Source organism: Alternaria arbusti (assembly GCF_024043155.1).
Source record: "Alternaria arbusti strain BMP 1465 chromosome Unknown scaffold_5, whole genome shotgun sequence".
In the NCBI taxonomy this organism is placed as follows: domain Eukaryota; kingdom Fungi; phylum Ascomycota; class Dothideomycetes; order Pleosporales; family Pleosporaceae; genus Alternaria; species Alternaria arbusti.
In genome coordinates, this window is record NW_026249945.1 from 1569383 (window position 1) to 1582916 (window position 13534).

Sequence of the window (13534 nt, forward strand, 5' to 3'; positions counted from 1 at the left end):
TGATAGGAAATGTTGCGTGTCGCAGTCATCGCAGGCCGCGGGACAGAAGCTCGGGCCGTCCGCAGGGTCAGGATCGCCGAGACGAGGTCCAAGAAGAAACCGCATGCAGGTGAAGCTTGACTGTCAACGGCTATTGACCGAGATAAGTCGATCCTACGTGTTGTTGCATCGGCCCTTTGAGCGGGGAGCAGGAACTTGGAAGACGCCCGCGGGCGGGTCGCCAAGGAACTTTCTGCGTCGGGACCACCCTCAACAGCCGCCATCAGACCCTCCCTTCCAGCTTGCACGTATGTCTCCATTGAACCTCATCTGACCATGCAACACTACTTGTTTGTCCGCGCATGACTTGCCCTTTGGATGCAGCCAACGCTGGGTGTGGGACGTCAACAGTGTTGGATTTGCACCTGATCGCCCTGCATACTGCCGTGAATTGGACCGTCTATCGCTGTTAATTCTCTCACCAGTGAGAACCACATGAAGGCTCGGAGCTTGCATCAGATGAAATGCGCTTGCTCTTAATCTCCTGGAATGAGACTGTGTGGACGTAGGTAAGATGAGCAAGACGAAGTCTAGGACGTCTCAGGAGCGAGGTTCCGTTTCGCATACTGTCTCCTTCCATCTTTGTGTCAACTATACTTCTTTCACAAGATGAGTGGCTTTTCCGTCGAATTTACCCTGGTCTTGTTGTCTCATGGGTGCCACCCCTCATGCCAGCACCAATTCGTTGACACTCATCATTCCCTGAACCCGATGTGAGGATTAATCTCATGCTCTGCGGTCAACCATACAGCTGGGCGACAACACAGTCGGTCATCTTCCAGACGACGGTTGTGTCACGTCCTTAGATTCCAACGCCAGTCATCCTGAAGTCCATAGTGTTCGGCCTTGTCTGAGCGCATTGCGAATTCGGATCATTGACAGCGAGTCCTCCGACATCGCAGGTCCTTACACGTCCGCTGAACATGCTTTACAACTGGACTCAGACTTCATGCAGCAAGTTGCCAGACTTTACGCTTCTCGTCATGTGCGAAGGTGAAAACAGCCCGCTCGAAGCAGTAAGTCTCTCCAAGACATGGCGGAGTTTGTCGAAAGATACTCAGCTGACTCTGAATATCCAGGCCAGCAAGAGACTCCTCGAGCTACACACTGAATGACGAAAATGCTGCCGTGCGGTCCGGTCGGATGGTCTCAACCATAATTCACAAGTCATACAAGAGCGCAGCTGGTCTCGTTGAAAGAGATGGATACGAAATCACGGAAGAAGAGTCAAAGGCATTCTTAGATGCCTACACTCCACCGGCATCTCGATGACTGAGGTGGTGCTACAACCCCAGAAGAGGACAAGAACAACACTTTCACCTTATCATGGAATCTTCATCTTGCATCGACTCACGTTCATCTCAAGTAAAATCTGTACTCCTTGAGCCTTCAGGGATGTTGTACGCGTGGTAGATCCTGACATCTTTCCCCCCTCTTTCAGACTTCCTCTATTGTCCGCTAATGGCCGCGCAATCGCTCAATTGGGACGTCACCCAGCAATATCGACTCCTCTTCACGCTCACATTCACCTTCACTTTTGACGTCAGTGCGCAAGCTACCTTTTGATCACTATCGCAGTTTGACAAACGCTGTCACGTCGTCTACGTACCAACACTTCGATATCCGCGTCTCTTTCTCGGCGACATCTCCATTCCCTTCCCTTTGAACGCACACGTATCCGCCGCGCCGAACTCAAAACATGGATTTCCCGCACGCGCAGATGCAAGCGACGCTGGCAGCGACCAACTTCTCGCCAAAATCAGTCCCGTCGCTATACCCTCAGCTTGCCAAGTCACAGAAGAATTTGCATCGCAAAGACAGCTTCGTTCCGAAACCTCCCAAAGTGCAGGAGAACACTAGCGATAATGGCGACGACCAAGGACAGCGCCAGGCTTTCCGCAAGAGTAGCATCAAGAACTTTGGCAGTCTCTTCGCGCGCAACCGCAGCAGTATCGCTAGTACTAGTCCATTGACGCAGGTCATGAGCTCCGAGTCCGAGGGCAGAGACACAAGCGTCGAGACCGAGCGCGCAAGTCAGCAGACCACACTCGTCAGCTCGGACATTCCTTCTCCTAGTAATCTCATGACTGTTGCCGAGAGAGAGAAAATCCGCGAGCGTCGTACGTACCCTCGACCTCCACTCCAACCCCAAACTAACAAGTCCATAGACCGAAAGTTTGTCAAGCTCCAAGGCCTCGGACACGACCACCCTACCGTCTTCACCGCCGACCCAGGTGACTACTCTCAGTATGACTACGACGATAGCGTCGATAATCGGCGGTTCAGAGACGAGTGTGGAGAATGCGAAGGCACACACGTCGCCCACGACCTTGCGAGTCCCACACCGAGCAGCCGCCACCGTCGCAACGAGTCCCTACACGTCAACCTCAGTCGAGAAGAAGTGAAGAAGTACGCCGACGAAGTCCGCAACATGACCATCGCAGACGTCCACCTCTCTCTCTTCGGCTACTGGATCAAAGAGAGCGACGAGCACTTCCAGGAAGCTAAGAAATATCTAAGGGAGTTGGGTCTCGATCGCGTGAGTCCCAAAGACATGTTATTCATCTGGAAACGAGAAGCTAATGTGAATACTGAATAGGGCTACAACCTCTCCCGCCTCAACAACTTCTGCCTCGAAGAACTCTGCCGCGACGTCCACGACATCCGCTCCTCGTACGCTAAGCCCACTTCACAAATCCTCCTCCATAGATGCGCACGCATTGGGAACTTGCGTTGTCCGGGCACTGCTTGGTGTCACGCAATGTTCTAGATGCCTCTGCCATGTCTCTCCTTACCCTCGTCTCACAACCACCTACCTTCTCGCCCATGTCTACTACTACTACTAGCAGCGTTTCATAACCATCCAGAATACCACCCATATTCTAGATACACATGTCATAGCTGCATTCACACATTACACAAACTAACATCTGCTTCTTACGTCTAGTGAATCCCGTACTACGATCCTCAAGCGACAAGCTGCCGCCGACTCCCCCACACATGGGGGCACTACGACGCCTACACGTTCTTTCTCGTCGCCAGTTAGTCCGCGGATCGACAAGTTGCCGCCTTCACTTCACCTTCAGCGAGAAAAAGTGATAGAATCACAAGCGTTGAGGTCGACATCCCTTGGTTCACCTGGTGGACGAGGCGATTACCCACCTAACAGTACGCTACATCCCCGTCAACCCCTCATAAACTTCATGTTGACTAACAACGTCAGCGCCCGACCGCCCTATGCCACTCGCGTTCCGCTCCCCCAGTTCACCCGTAGGTTTCTTGCCGTCGCCCTCGCACTCCTCTGTCTTCTCCTCGCCTGGTCCGCCGCCGGTAGGGGCTTCAGATGAGTTGTCTCTGCGACCGTCCTCGGTGACGTCGTATGATTCGTTCTACGATGAGACGACAGACTGGAATATCAGCGTTGCGGGCATCTATCAGCAGGTGGTTGAATTGGAGGATGTGGGTCAGATCGATAGGATTATTTCTGATCTGGAGAACATGAAGGCGTTGTACTCTGAGGAGACCTGAAAGCGTGTATGGGGTCAAGGTATGAGGAAATGTGGGTTATTTCGGTGCATCGTCAGGATAGGTTTAGATTGTGGAAATGATCTGAATACCTCCTATCTACTACATCACTCAGGCATTCATGACATGAGTATACAGTTGTTGGTGGTAGTATGTATATGCAAAGAAGCGGTAGGTAGGGGTAAAAAAGCGAACACCTGCATGTCTTCCGACGCACCGACCACGCTTAACACCCATTACCGAGCGCATACAACAACGCAGTCAGACGTCTTCTCCGGGCTAGCAGCAATGACGACCAAATCTCAATAAGCATATCAGCGTACAAACTATACCAACATGTACACACGCAGGGTAGCTAGAGGCGCAAAAGCTTATAACCTCATAATGAGACACCAGAAACAGCGAAGCTACGTCAAAAAAAAAGGTTCGACGTATACGACTTCCGGAACGGGATAGATGCCGAGGGTACCGAGTAGTTCGGTACCTACATGGGCAGTACCATACACACTGCACTTTCTCAGTGGCTTGAAATGCCTGCTGTCAATCGTCCAACAAGGTACTTGGCATGCAGACGATAAAATGCCCGACGTCAGAGCCGCAACTACACTGAGAACTTGAGGACATCAATTGCAGTTCCGGATTAAGATAGCTAGAGACGACGCTGTCCGAGTCTCTGAAGTCTATAGTATCTCTCATCATTTCAAACCCACCTCCCTTCTCTCTCCGCCCATCATGGCGACACAAGCATTCGACCCCTCCAACGTCGACCTCACGACAGCCGATAAAGCCGAAGTAATCTGCTACTTCACCGTGGGCGAAAACGAATACAACGGCATGCTCGGCGCAAGAATATCGTCCATCTTCGTCATCGGCTTCGTCTCAACCCTCGTAACCTACTTCCCCGTCATCGCGCGCAAGAAACCATCTTGGAAGATTCCGCTCGGGCTCTACACCTTTGCGCGCTTCTTCGGTTCGGGAGTCATTGTCGCAACAGCATTTATCCACCTGCTAGATCCGGCGTACGAAGCAATAGGCCCGGGGAGTTGTGTGGGAGAAAGCGGAGCATGGGCGGAGTATCCATGGTGTGCAGCCATAGTGCTGACGTCCATCATGGCAGTGTTCTGCGTAGATCTAGGAGCAGAAGTATATGTCGAACGGCATTTTGGAGTGAAGAAAGAAGAGAGCGAGGTTTCCAACAACGCGTTTCTTCGCTGTGACTACAATGCCACCACCGGAGTCGCACCAGTAGCCATGGTGGACCCAGAATCCGGTAATAACCCAACTCAAGACCACCAAAACGGGGATCAAGACCACCACCGGAAACACACAGCAAGCCTTCGCAGCTACCACTCCGAAGCCTCCCTATGCACCACCTCAACAGCAGCCCGCCTCTCCTTCGCGCAGCAAATCGGCGCCTTCCTCGTCCTCGAATTCGGAATCATATTCCACTCCGTCATCATCGGCCTGAACCTCGGCGTCGTCGGCGACGAGTTCAGTACTCTCTATCCGGTTCTAGTGTTTCATCAGTCCTTCGAAGGGTTGGGAATTGGGGCCCGCTTATCTAGTATCTCATTTCCGTGCGGCAAGACCTGGATGCCGTGGGCGCTTTGCGCCTTGTATGGGCTCACGACGCCGCTGGCTATTGCCGTGGGGCTGGGCGTGAGGACGACATATCTGCCGGAGAGCAAGGTCAGTTTGATGGTGCAGGGCGTGTTGAATGCGGTTAGTGCGGGGTTTCTGATATATAGTGGGCTGGTGGAGCTGTTGGCTAAGGACTTTTTGTTTGATAGAGAGAGGACGAAGGATTTGGGCAGACTGGGGTTGATGGTTGGGTATGTGTTTTTTGGGGCGGCGATTATGGCGCTGATTGGGTGGTGGGCTTGATGGAGGGGTGGTGATGTAAAATGTAGATTCATGGAACGGATGCATGAAGGTACATCGGCTAATGCATTGTTGATCGTAGCTACTTGTCGCAACCGCCCAGCAGAACACATTATAACTATTTTGAACGAGCAGAGATACATGTGCTCTATCGGATCAACAAGCCCCTTGACTTCAGGTCCATTCCCTTTTCTCTCTCTTGACAAACAGTAAGTTTCGTCACTACTGGCGCCTGCTGTGAAGTAGGACTTCGAGTGAACATACTCAGATCCGGTCTTTGCTCCTCACTTGGTGGAGGAGGCCGAGGAGGTCTTCTAGCGGAACGTGCGGGTATCGGTGTATCTGGCAGCAGTATATCCTCATTCAGTGAGTGCCTGGAACCTGCCGGCGAATTGGGTGTCGACATGCTCGCTTGTATAGCAAGCAGGGGTTCTCGTATGATCGGTGGTGGGAACGACTTGTATGATTCATAGGGCGTGCCGCCGATGGTGATGCTACCAGACCAGTTTTTCGAGTGTCTTGATTTGGGTTTGAGGGCTGGTGATTGGGCTGCTTGGAAGCCAGAGTATGGCTTGAGGCAGAGACTGCAAACGATGAGAACGGCTAGTGTCGTCTGGCCTTGTGTGACCACAGCGTAGGGCAAAGAGTCGAAAGCGGGGTCTCCATTGCGATCGTATGCTTGTCGAAGATAGACCAGACGAATGATTGATGCTGCAACCAAGCTACACGGGACGTCAGCAGGGCCTCAGCTGAGTATTAGATCCTTTGCTTACATGAAGCGCATGGACAACAGTAGTGTCGCCAAGGCCTTTTGACGGTAGGATTCCCGCAGTGTCCATATGTGATGTACCGAGAGAGTGATCACAGCTGTTTCTAGAACAGTATCCGTGATGGTGGCAATCATCCAGAAAGGTATCTGTACTATACTTAGAACAAATTCAGTCATGGTGTGTTAATCGGACTTACCAAGGGGATACACTTCCCCGTCCACACCAGCCACGGCGTCGGTAGCTCACACTGAAAGACCATGCCTGCCAAAACTGCAATGGTCCATATCAAGACCACTGTACTAACTAGTAGAACGCTTGCCCTGCGTAGTGTGCTATCTGCTAGATGATAGAGGAACAGTAGGACCGAGCTTTTGGCGATGCTTATTGTCAAAACGAAGAGTATCGTCGTAACATAAAGCTTGAGTTGGATTTGCTCCAAGTCATCATCGCTGAGGAGACAGTCCCTCTTCCCCAGGCCCGAATCAACAGCCGTGGATATTATCACGGTGCTTCCAAGGGCAAAGACCGATGCGGTAACGATAATGACATCATCAGTCGACGAGAGATGGCGAAGGTGTTCAGATCTGTATCGAGCGACGACTCGTGCTACAGTGCATATAGCCTATGACAATGATCAGCATTGAGATGGATATCCAGATGGAATTCATACCAATAGGCAAGCAAGAAACCAAGCTACCATTACCAGAATAGTACCATGATTCTGAGCTGAAATGAGCGCATTCTCATGCTGGGCTTGTTCGCACATCGTGTCTTGCGCGGTTCGGAGATTGCATTGAAATGAGCCTTGATGAATCTTTATCGAAATAGCATGTGGGCGGCTACGAGGGGATGAATAGGGTCAGATGTTCTCGAACTTCGGACAAGCTGCATACGCTGTTCGTAATGCTCCCTTAAAGTCCGAGTCACCAGGACTACGCGTCTTGCATGTCATGCGAATGATTGCCTTTTGTCGCGGCAGAGACGATGAGGGGTTCGTATAGTTTCGTCTAGAGAACCACAAATAGAAGCGGAAGGGATGTGAGTCGCGATCCGCAGCGAATCGTAGAACAACATGACGGCAGTGGGCGGGATTCGATGCTGATCGGTCGCACGCGTGCCTGCATCTAGGCTAGACGGCCGTCGTGGAGCTGAGCCCAGGTCCGTAGTGTTGGGATGAAGGATGGCGCCACAGTGATACGGGGATGTTGTACATGCCGGAGCGCTGCCAACCCGCAGATGGTGGCAGCTGAGGTTAGATGATAGCGTTTCAGGACAGGTTTGGGGTTGTGAAAAAGCAATACTCTCTCGTATACCTTGACATGCCTGTGGCAATCGCTTCTATGACATGTTCTACTGGAGTGAACCCTGCAAGAAACAAAACGAGGGGAAATCATACCATCGTAGTGCATCATAGGTGATCACAACGAGGATCGTTATGCGACAGACAGCCAATAGTTGGTGGTCGGGAACGGGCCGCACCTAGCCAAGTCCGATATGCTGCAATCTCATCGGAGTGTTCAATAAAGCAGTCCTGCCCCAGGATGAAGCATGACCAGATGACTCCGCTGCGAGAAGAACTGCTGCTTGCTGTTTGGTGCGGAGTCCGACTCGCCGTTGGTGGCGTCGAGTGAGGCAGCTCTTTCGGACTTCATCCTGGCGGGAATGAACGCGTTGCCTCAAGCACCACGAGCGTGTACATGATGGCAGGAAGTCTGTGGAGAGTGAAACACATGACTTAGCCCGGTAGATGCGGCAAGAATGAGCAAAGGGGCACGATGAGGAGCCGTGGTAGCTCACTGAGGCGATGTGCCCGTTGGACCATGTCGGAGAAGGTCACACAGTTGCAGTTGCGTATGAAGTCGTGAATCTCTTTTAGCCGCGAAGTTACATCCGGATGGAGGGTTGTGAGACGGAAGCCGAGTTGTACGTCTGTGAAGGTCGCACGGGCCGGGTGGTTGACGTCGGCACTTGTCGTTATCGATAAGAACTTTTGCGCAGGAGCGTTCCACCAACTCTATGCGACAGGAACTCTCTACGATTCCTCACACCCAAAACAGCCATGGTATGTTATCCCGGTCGCGTACGAATGGTGTAAGCATGCTAATCCTATCTCCAGGCGCCTATAAAGAAGCGCACAACAGCGCGCGCAAAGTCCGCTCGCGCCGCCCGTCCCACGACTACCACTGCAACTCTCCCAAAGCCCGACGGCATCCCCTCGTACCCTTCCTCCAAGCGCGACAAGCTAAAGATCAAACACTCCTCGTTTGTATCCAAAATCGAAAAGTCCTCTGCCAAGACCCAAAAACGGCGACGCCCCAATAACAAGCTCATCGCAAACCTCGAGTCGCTCGCCGACGCCCTGCCAGAGTCTGGGGAAGATGGGCTCGAAACAAGTCAAGCGCGGATAGTGCAACCCCAGAAGATGCCCGATAGCATGAAGAAAACAAAGGGTGCGAAGAAGCGGAAAGAGAAGCTGGAGAAGTTGGAGAAGGAGAGGTTCAATGCGAATCTGGCACAGCTTGTGGGCGGGAGTGGGAAAGGGGCACAGGGCGCTGATGCAGTACAAGATCGCTGGGCGGCGCTCAAGAGTCATGTGCAGAGTAACATGCAGACGAAGCCTGAGTTCGCACAGCAGTGAAAGTCAGGCGTCTGAGACACAACGATAGAAACCTCACCAATGGCTCAGTGGAGCGGATTGGCAGGCGAGGAACACTGAAGAGATACCCGCGGAACCATGGACGCATTGGCAGGAAGTAGGCCAGGCATTCTGACCAGGCACGAAATTCCCATCCGTGTCTGCATCGTCCAGATTAGGCGCCCTACTCTCCCGCATTTCAAAGCTTTACAGCACCGACAGTCCGAGTCGATGTCAGCATGATCACAAAATCTCCCATCAATCGATTTAACGTGGGCAATGATGTGGCAACAACACGGCAGCCCAGCATCGCGCTGTGTAATGCGTGGCGGAAACTTTCCGTAGGATCATGATCGCTTAATCATCGACTCTTGTGCATAGCAGCCACCTCCCTTGAGCCCTACACCAACATATAGCAGTAAGCAGCCATGCAAATGTATAATAGTCCATGAAATCCATTCTCTGGCACACCTTACACTGCATCTCCATACAGTGATCCACAATGAACGAAGCCGCAATCCTCACATCCCCAAACTCCCCTCTCACATTACAGACCCTTCCCATCCCCACACCTTCCGCCTACGAACTCCTAATCCAAGTCTCCCTCATCGGCATCAACGCCATTGAAGCTAAGATAGCCAAACGTGGCACTCCACCCGCGCCTTCCTATCCCTTCATCCTAGGCTCTTCTTACACGGGTACGATCGCTGCCATCGGTTCCTCAGTCACGAAATACAAAGTTGGGGAACGCGTTCTCGTTAACAAGAGATTCGGTACACAGGGCAACGAGTATGGCGCGTATCAACACTACGTCCTCGTTGCTGCACGGGAGAAGATGGTAGTCAGACTACCGGAAGACATGAACAAAGATGGCGAAGCAGCGTTGGTAGCATTGATCATGAACGCGAGTTGTGTCACCGGTCTCTTCTCTGGGCGGTTGGGATTGCACAAGCCAGGTGATGACGTCCCAGAAGAAGGAGAAGGAGAAAGAGAAAAGATATTGATATACGGCGGAAGTTCCAGTTTCGGTCGTTTAGCAGTACAGTACCTCAGATGCGCAGGGTACGATGTTACCACAACGTCTTCACCACAGCACATGGGTACCGTGCGTGAGCTCAGCGGGAGTGGAACTCACGTCGTCGACCATACGCAACCACCCGAAAGAGTACTCGCAGAGATCAAGGCGCATGTACCATACGATGTCGTCGTGGACATGATATCCACTCCCGAAACCATCACCCTCGCAAGCCGCGTTCTGTCAGCGCAAGGCGGAGGCAAAGTCTTTGCTACGCAACCTGCTTTCAGTCCTGAGAGCTTGCCAGAGGGTGTAGAGAGGGTGTTTGAACCGTGGTCAGACTCGTTGTACGAGGAGGGGAATGAAGGATTGATGGAATGGGTTGTGGGGACGTATCTACCGTTTGGCATGGAGAAGGGGTGGATTAGTGCGCAGGAGGTTGAGATGGTGCTGGGGTTGGAGGGTGTTGATGCTGTTTTAGACAAGATGGTGGAAGGATATGGGGGTGGCAAGAGGTATGTTGTTAATATTGGTGGGTAAGATGTTTGACCAGGAATTCCGATTCCGACTCAGTGCTCTTATCCACATTACGTGTTTGGAAGTACAACCTCAGTAATCCGGAAACTCAGTATCAACCGTACTTCTCCACGCCTGCAGCCCTCCCTTGATATCACCAATATACCTCTTCCCGCCCGCATCGAGTCCAAGCTCTTTCATCTTCTTAACAGTAACCTGCGAGTCATTGCCCAATCTACACACAACAAAGATGGGTTTCTCGGATTGCCGCAGCATCTTGGTCCAGTCCTCTTCTTCGACGGCAGAGGTAGGTCCCCGGGTGGCTGAGACCGTAGAGAACGGCACGTTGATGCTACCGTCGATGTTACACAACTCAAACTGTACCTTCTCACGGACGTCAACTAGCAAGTGGCTTTCTTTCTTCGATACTGTGCCCGTGAAAGGATTGATACCGGATCGTAATTGTGCGTAGTTCTTCGCTGATATACGTTCTTCAGGGGCCAGTGGATTGTTATCTGGAAGTAAACTGCCGCAGAACTGAACGTAGTCCAGACTCCCCGACTCTAGCGCTTCTGCACTAATCGTCGCGTGCGTCGAACAAGCAGCACATTTCGCTTTCCGGCTCCTGAGCCGTATAGACCGGAACATGGGATTCGAGTAAGCCGAGAAGAGGAGAAGGCTCGGTGGATCTGCGGGTGTGGTGGTGGGTTTGTGGGTGAGGACTTTGATCGCTTCGAGTGCTTGCAAGACGCCCATTACGCCAACGACCGGTCCTAGGATGCCACCGTCGCCGCATGAGACGACGGATTCGGGGGGTGGGGGTTTGGGGAAGACGCATCGGTAACAGGGGCCTCCGTTGGGATCGCCGGCTGGTAAGGGTGGGTTGTTCAGGACCATCATTTGGCCGTCTATGCGGAGGGCTGATGCAGAGACGAGCGTCTTGCCTAGGAGGACACATGTATCGGAGATCAGGTAGCGTGACGCGGGAGTGTCTGTGCAATCTAGAACCAAGTCGTACTGTTTGAATGTTGAAATCGCAGTCTCTGGGCTAAGTCGCGATGTGTGAGGGACGAGTGTAACATTAGGGTTGAGCCTAGTCTAGTAGGTTAGCTGGGTTTCCCGTAGTACAGATTGATGGGTAGACGCACGACTTCAAAGACACCATCGCGCTCTCGACTTTGGTCATTCCAACTCTGGCTGTAGAATGTAAGATTTGTCGGTGTAGATTCGACTCTTCTACCACGTCGCCATCCACTAGTCCAACGGTACCAACTCCTGCTCCGACCAGGTATGCAGCAGCTGGGCAACCGAGACCGCCCACACCTACGATGAGTACACGGGCATCTTTCAAGCGAAGCTGACCTAAGGAACCCGAGCTCAGCACCATTCTGAATGCTCTTATTCAAGACCAGACTTACCTTTCAGACCGATCTCAGGCATGATCAGCTGCCTTCCATATCTCTTGTACTCGTTCTTCTCCAATGGCCATTGTGGCGCATCTTCAGCTACAGCGCTTGCGGCTTCCGGCGCCGTTTGCTCTTGCTGAAGGATAGAAAAGATCTCGTCGCGAAACTGATCCGGGACTCCAAAATTCATGTCATGATCCATGGGGTTTACAGGATCAGTTGCTAGTCGCCTTTTTTGCGGCACAATCTTGCCCTGCTCGCGTTGAATGTGCTCCGCTTCCGCGAGCTGTTGGCGCAGATCTTTGAGTGTGGCTTCGCATGTTGCAATTTGCTTGCGCAATGCGCTGATAACCGAAGTCATGTTGGTGTTTGCCAGGCGAGTTGCCTACATCGTGACTCTGGCACGTCTGGGATGCTTGTGGCAGCCCGATGTGGGGCCGGGTCGTCGCTACCACATGCAGTCCCGCAACGCTAGTGTCGATTTTGCTGGTAAAGGCACGTGCGCTGTGCCCTTCACGCAGACACGACGCGTAGGTCTCGTGGTAATAGTGAGTAAGACGGGACTTACGAAAGTCACGTTTAGTGAACAAGATTATGAATATCGAGTTCCACCGATCGACGAACGCCCTATGTCCTGGAACAGAACTTTATGAGCCTACGTGACGATGATACGCGTAATGGAGTATGTAGTCGGCACGCTATAGGTCACTACGAGATGGCACTTCGCGGTGCGCAACTTCATCCTTCAAGCCTCCACGACTTTAGGCAGCATCTTCTCGTGATGTTGGCTTCGCCTTTAGCATGCTTGGGCGTACAGCCTCTAGCGACCATTTGAACATAGGGAGCTCTTAAGGCAGCGGTTGACGCACATTTCACATCGTTGGCCCGGGCTATCAGACCGCAGACCGAATGGCGAGGCAGAGTCGTGAAGGCTTGCATATAAGGCGGTTGAAGTGGCTCATGGATGTAGATGGACTCGATTTGGCGGGCCCTAGCCTGACCACCCTTTCGAAGCTCAAGTGATGACACGCAGCGGAAGATTGCAGGTTGACCTTTTCATTGGCTTTATATCGTTGATGCATACATCTTTGCGCGAATGTGATTCTGCCAATCTTTTGAGCAGGTGCAGGCATGCAGGTGTCGCCGTCCTTTCGCGACCGATCGGTAGTCGAGGCAGCCGAAAGACGATTGACGAATCTGACATGCTGATGGGAGACCGGTGGATAGATTATATATGGAAGGATGACTCGCCGGATTTGGAAATATGATGCAAGTCAGAAAAGTTCCGTAGGAACGATTGGTTGTATGAGACGGCTTTCGAGGCGGAAAGCAGGGCGTTTTCCATGGCTGCCATCACCCTGCGCTGGTGTCTGAAAGCAGGCTGAACAACGTCGGTGTGGCAATACGGCTCTGCTGATGCCGGATGGCTTGGATATGAAGACCTCTCATGGCTGCTGTCAGGTGAGGATCTAGATGTCACTTCTGCTAAATGCAGCCCTTGGCCGAACAATGGCTCAGCTCGTGTTTCATCGTGAATACTCCTGGTAGGCTAGCAGCTCGAAAAAAGCATTGCGTTGACGAATGATTGAACAATCGGGCTGAAGCACGTTGACCCGGATCTGCGGGCGCGAGGGTCGTGTTCACGGGAGAAGCACCGAATGAGCGGCACCTAGGCATTCGTCGCGATCCATTCGTTACCAAGGTTCAGTGGGCGCAGGATAGATGTCAGCATGCACCAGCTTGGATG

The 13534-nt window shown here is 52.4% G+C and overlaps 5 protein-coding genes across 5 annotated transcripts; 4 read left to right on the forward strand and 1 right to left on the reverse strand.

Moving 5' to 3' along the window:
• Positions 1-1738: 1738 nt before the first annotated feature.
• On the forward strand, positions 1739-3567 carry J4E86_005048 (uncharacterized protein; the record flags this gene model as incomplete). Its single annotated transcript, XM_051445584.1, has 4 exons — positions 1739-2159; positions 2208-2578; positions 2639-2712; positions 3303-3567. 4 exons carry the CDS (start codon positions 1739-1741, stop codon positions 3565-3567), a joined length of 1131 nt encoding a protein of 376 aa, XP_051303681.1.
• A 729-nt stretch (positions 3568-4296) lies between these two features.
• On the forward strand, positions 4297-5563 carry J4E86_005049 (uncharacterized protein; the record flags this gene model as incomplete). The annotated part of the gene is made up of 2 exons (XM_051445585.1): positions 4297-5073; positions 5528-5563. The coding sequence occupies 2 exons, from the start codon at positions 4297-4299 to the stop codon at positions 5561-5563; spliced, it is 813 nt and encodes a 270-aa protein (XP_051303682.1).
• Positions 5564-8274: 2711 nt separating this feature from the next.
• On the forward strand, positions 8275-8853 carry J4E86_005050 (uncharacterized protein; the record flags this gene model as incomplete). Its single annotated transcript, XM_051445586.1, has 2 exons — positions 8275-8295; positions 8332-8853. 2 exons carry the CDS (start codon positions 8275-8277, stop codon positions 8851-8853), a joined length of 543 nt encoding a protein of 180 aa, XP_051303683.1.
• A 499-nt stretch (positions 8854-9352) lies between these two features.
• J4E86_005051 (uncharacterized protein) lies at positions 9353-10405 on the forward strand (the record flags this gene model as incomplete). Its single annotated transcript, XM_051445587.1, has 1 exon — positions 9353-10405. The coding sequence occupies one exon, from the start codon at positions 9353-9355 to the stop codon at positions 10403-10405; it is 1053 nt and encodes a 350-aa protein (XP_051303684.1).
• Positions 10406-10474: 69 nt separating this feature from the next.
• On the reverse strand, positions 10475-12148 carry J4E86_005052 (uncharacterized protein; the record flags this gene model as incomplete). The annotated part of the gene is made up of 3 exons (XM_051445588.1): positions 10475-11474; positions 11530-11743; positions 11800-12148. The coding sequence occupies 3 exons, from the start codon at positions 12146-12148 to the stop codon at positions 10475-10477; spliced, it is 1563 nt and encodes a 520-aa protein (XP_051303685.1).
• Between the last annotated feature and the right edge of the window lie 1386 nt (positions 12149-13534).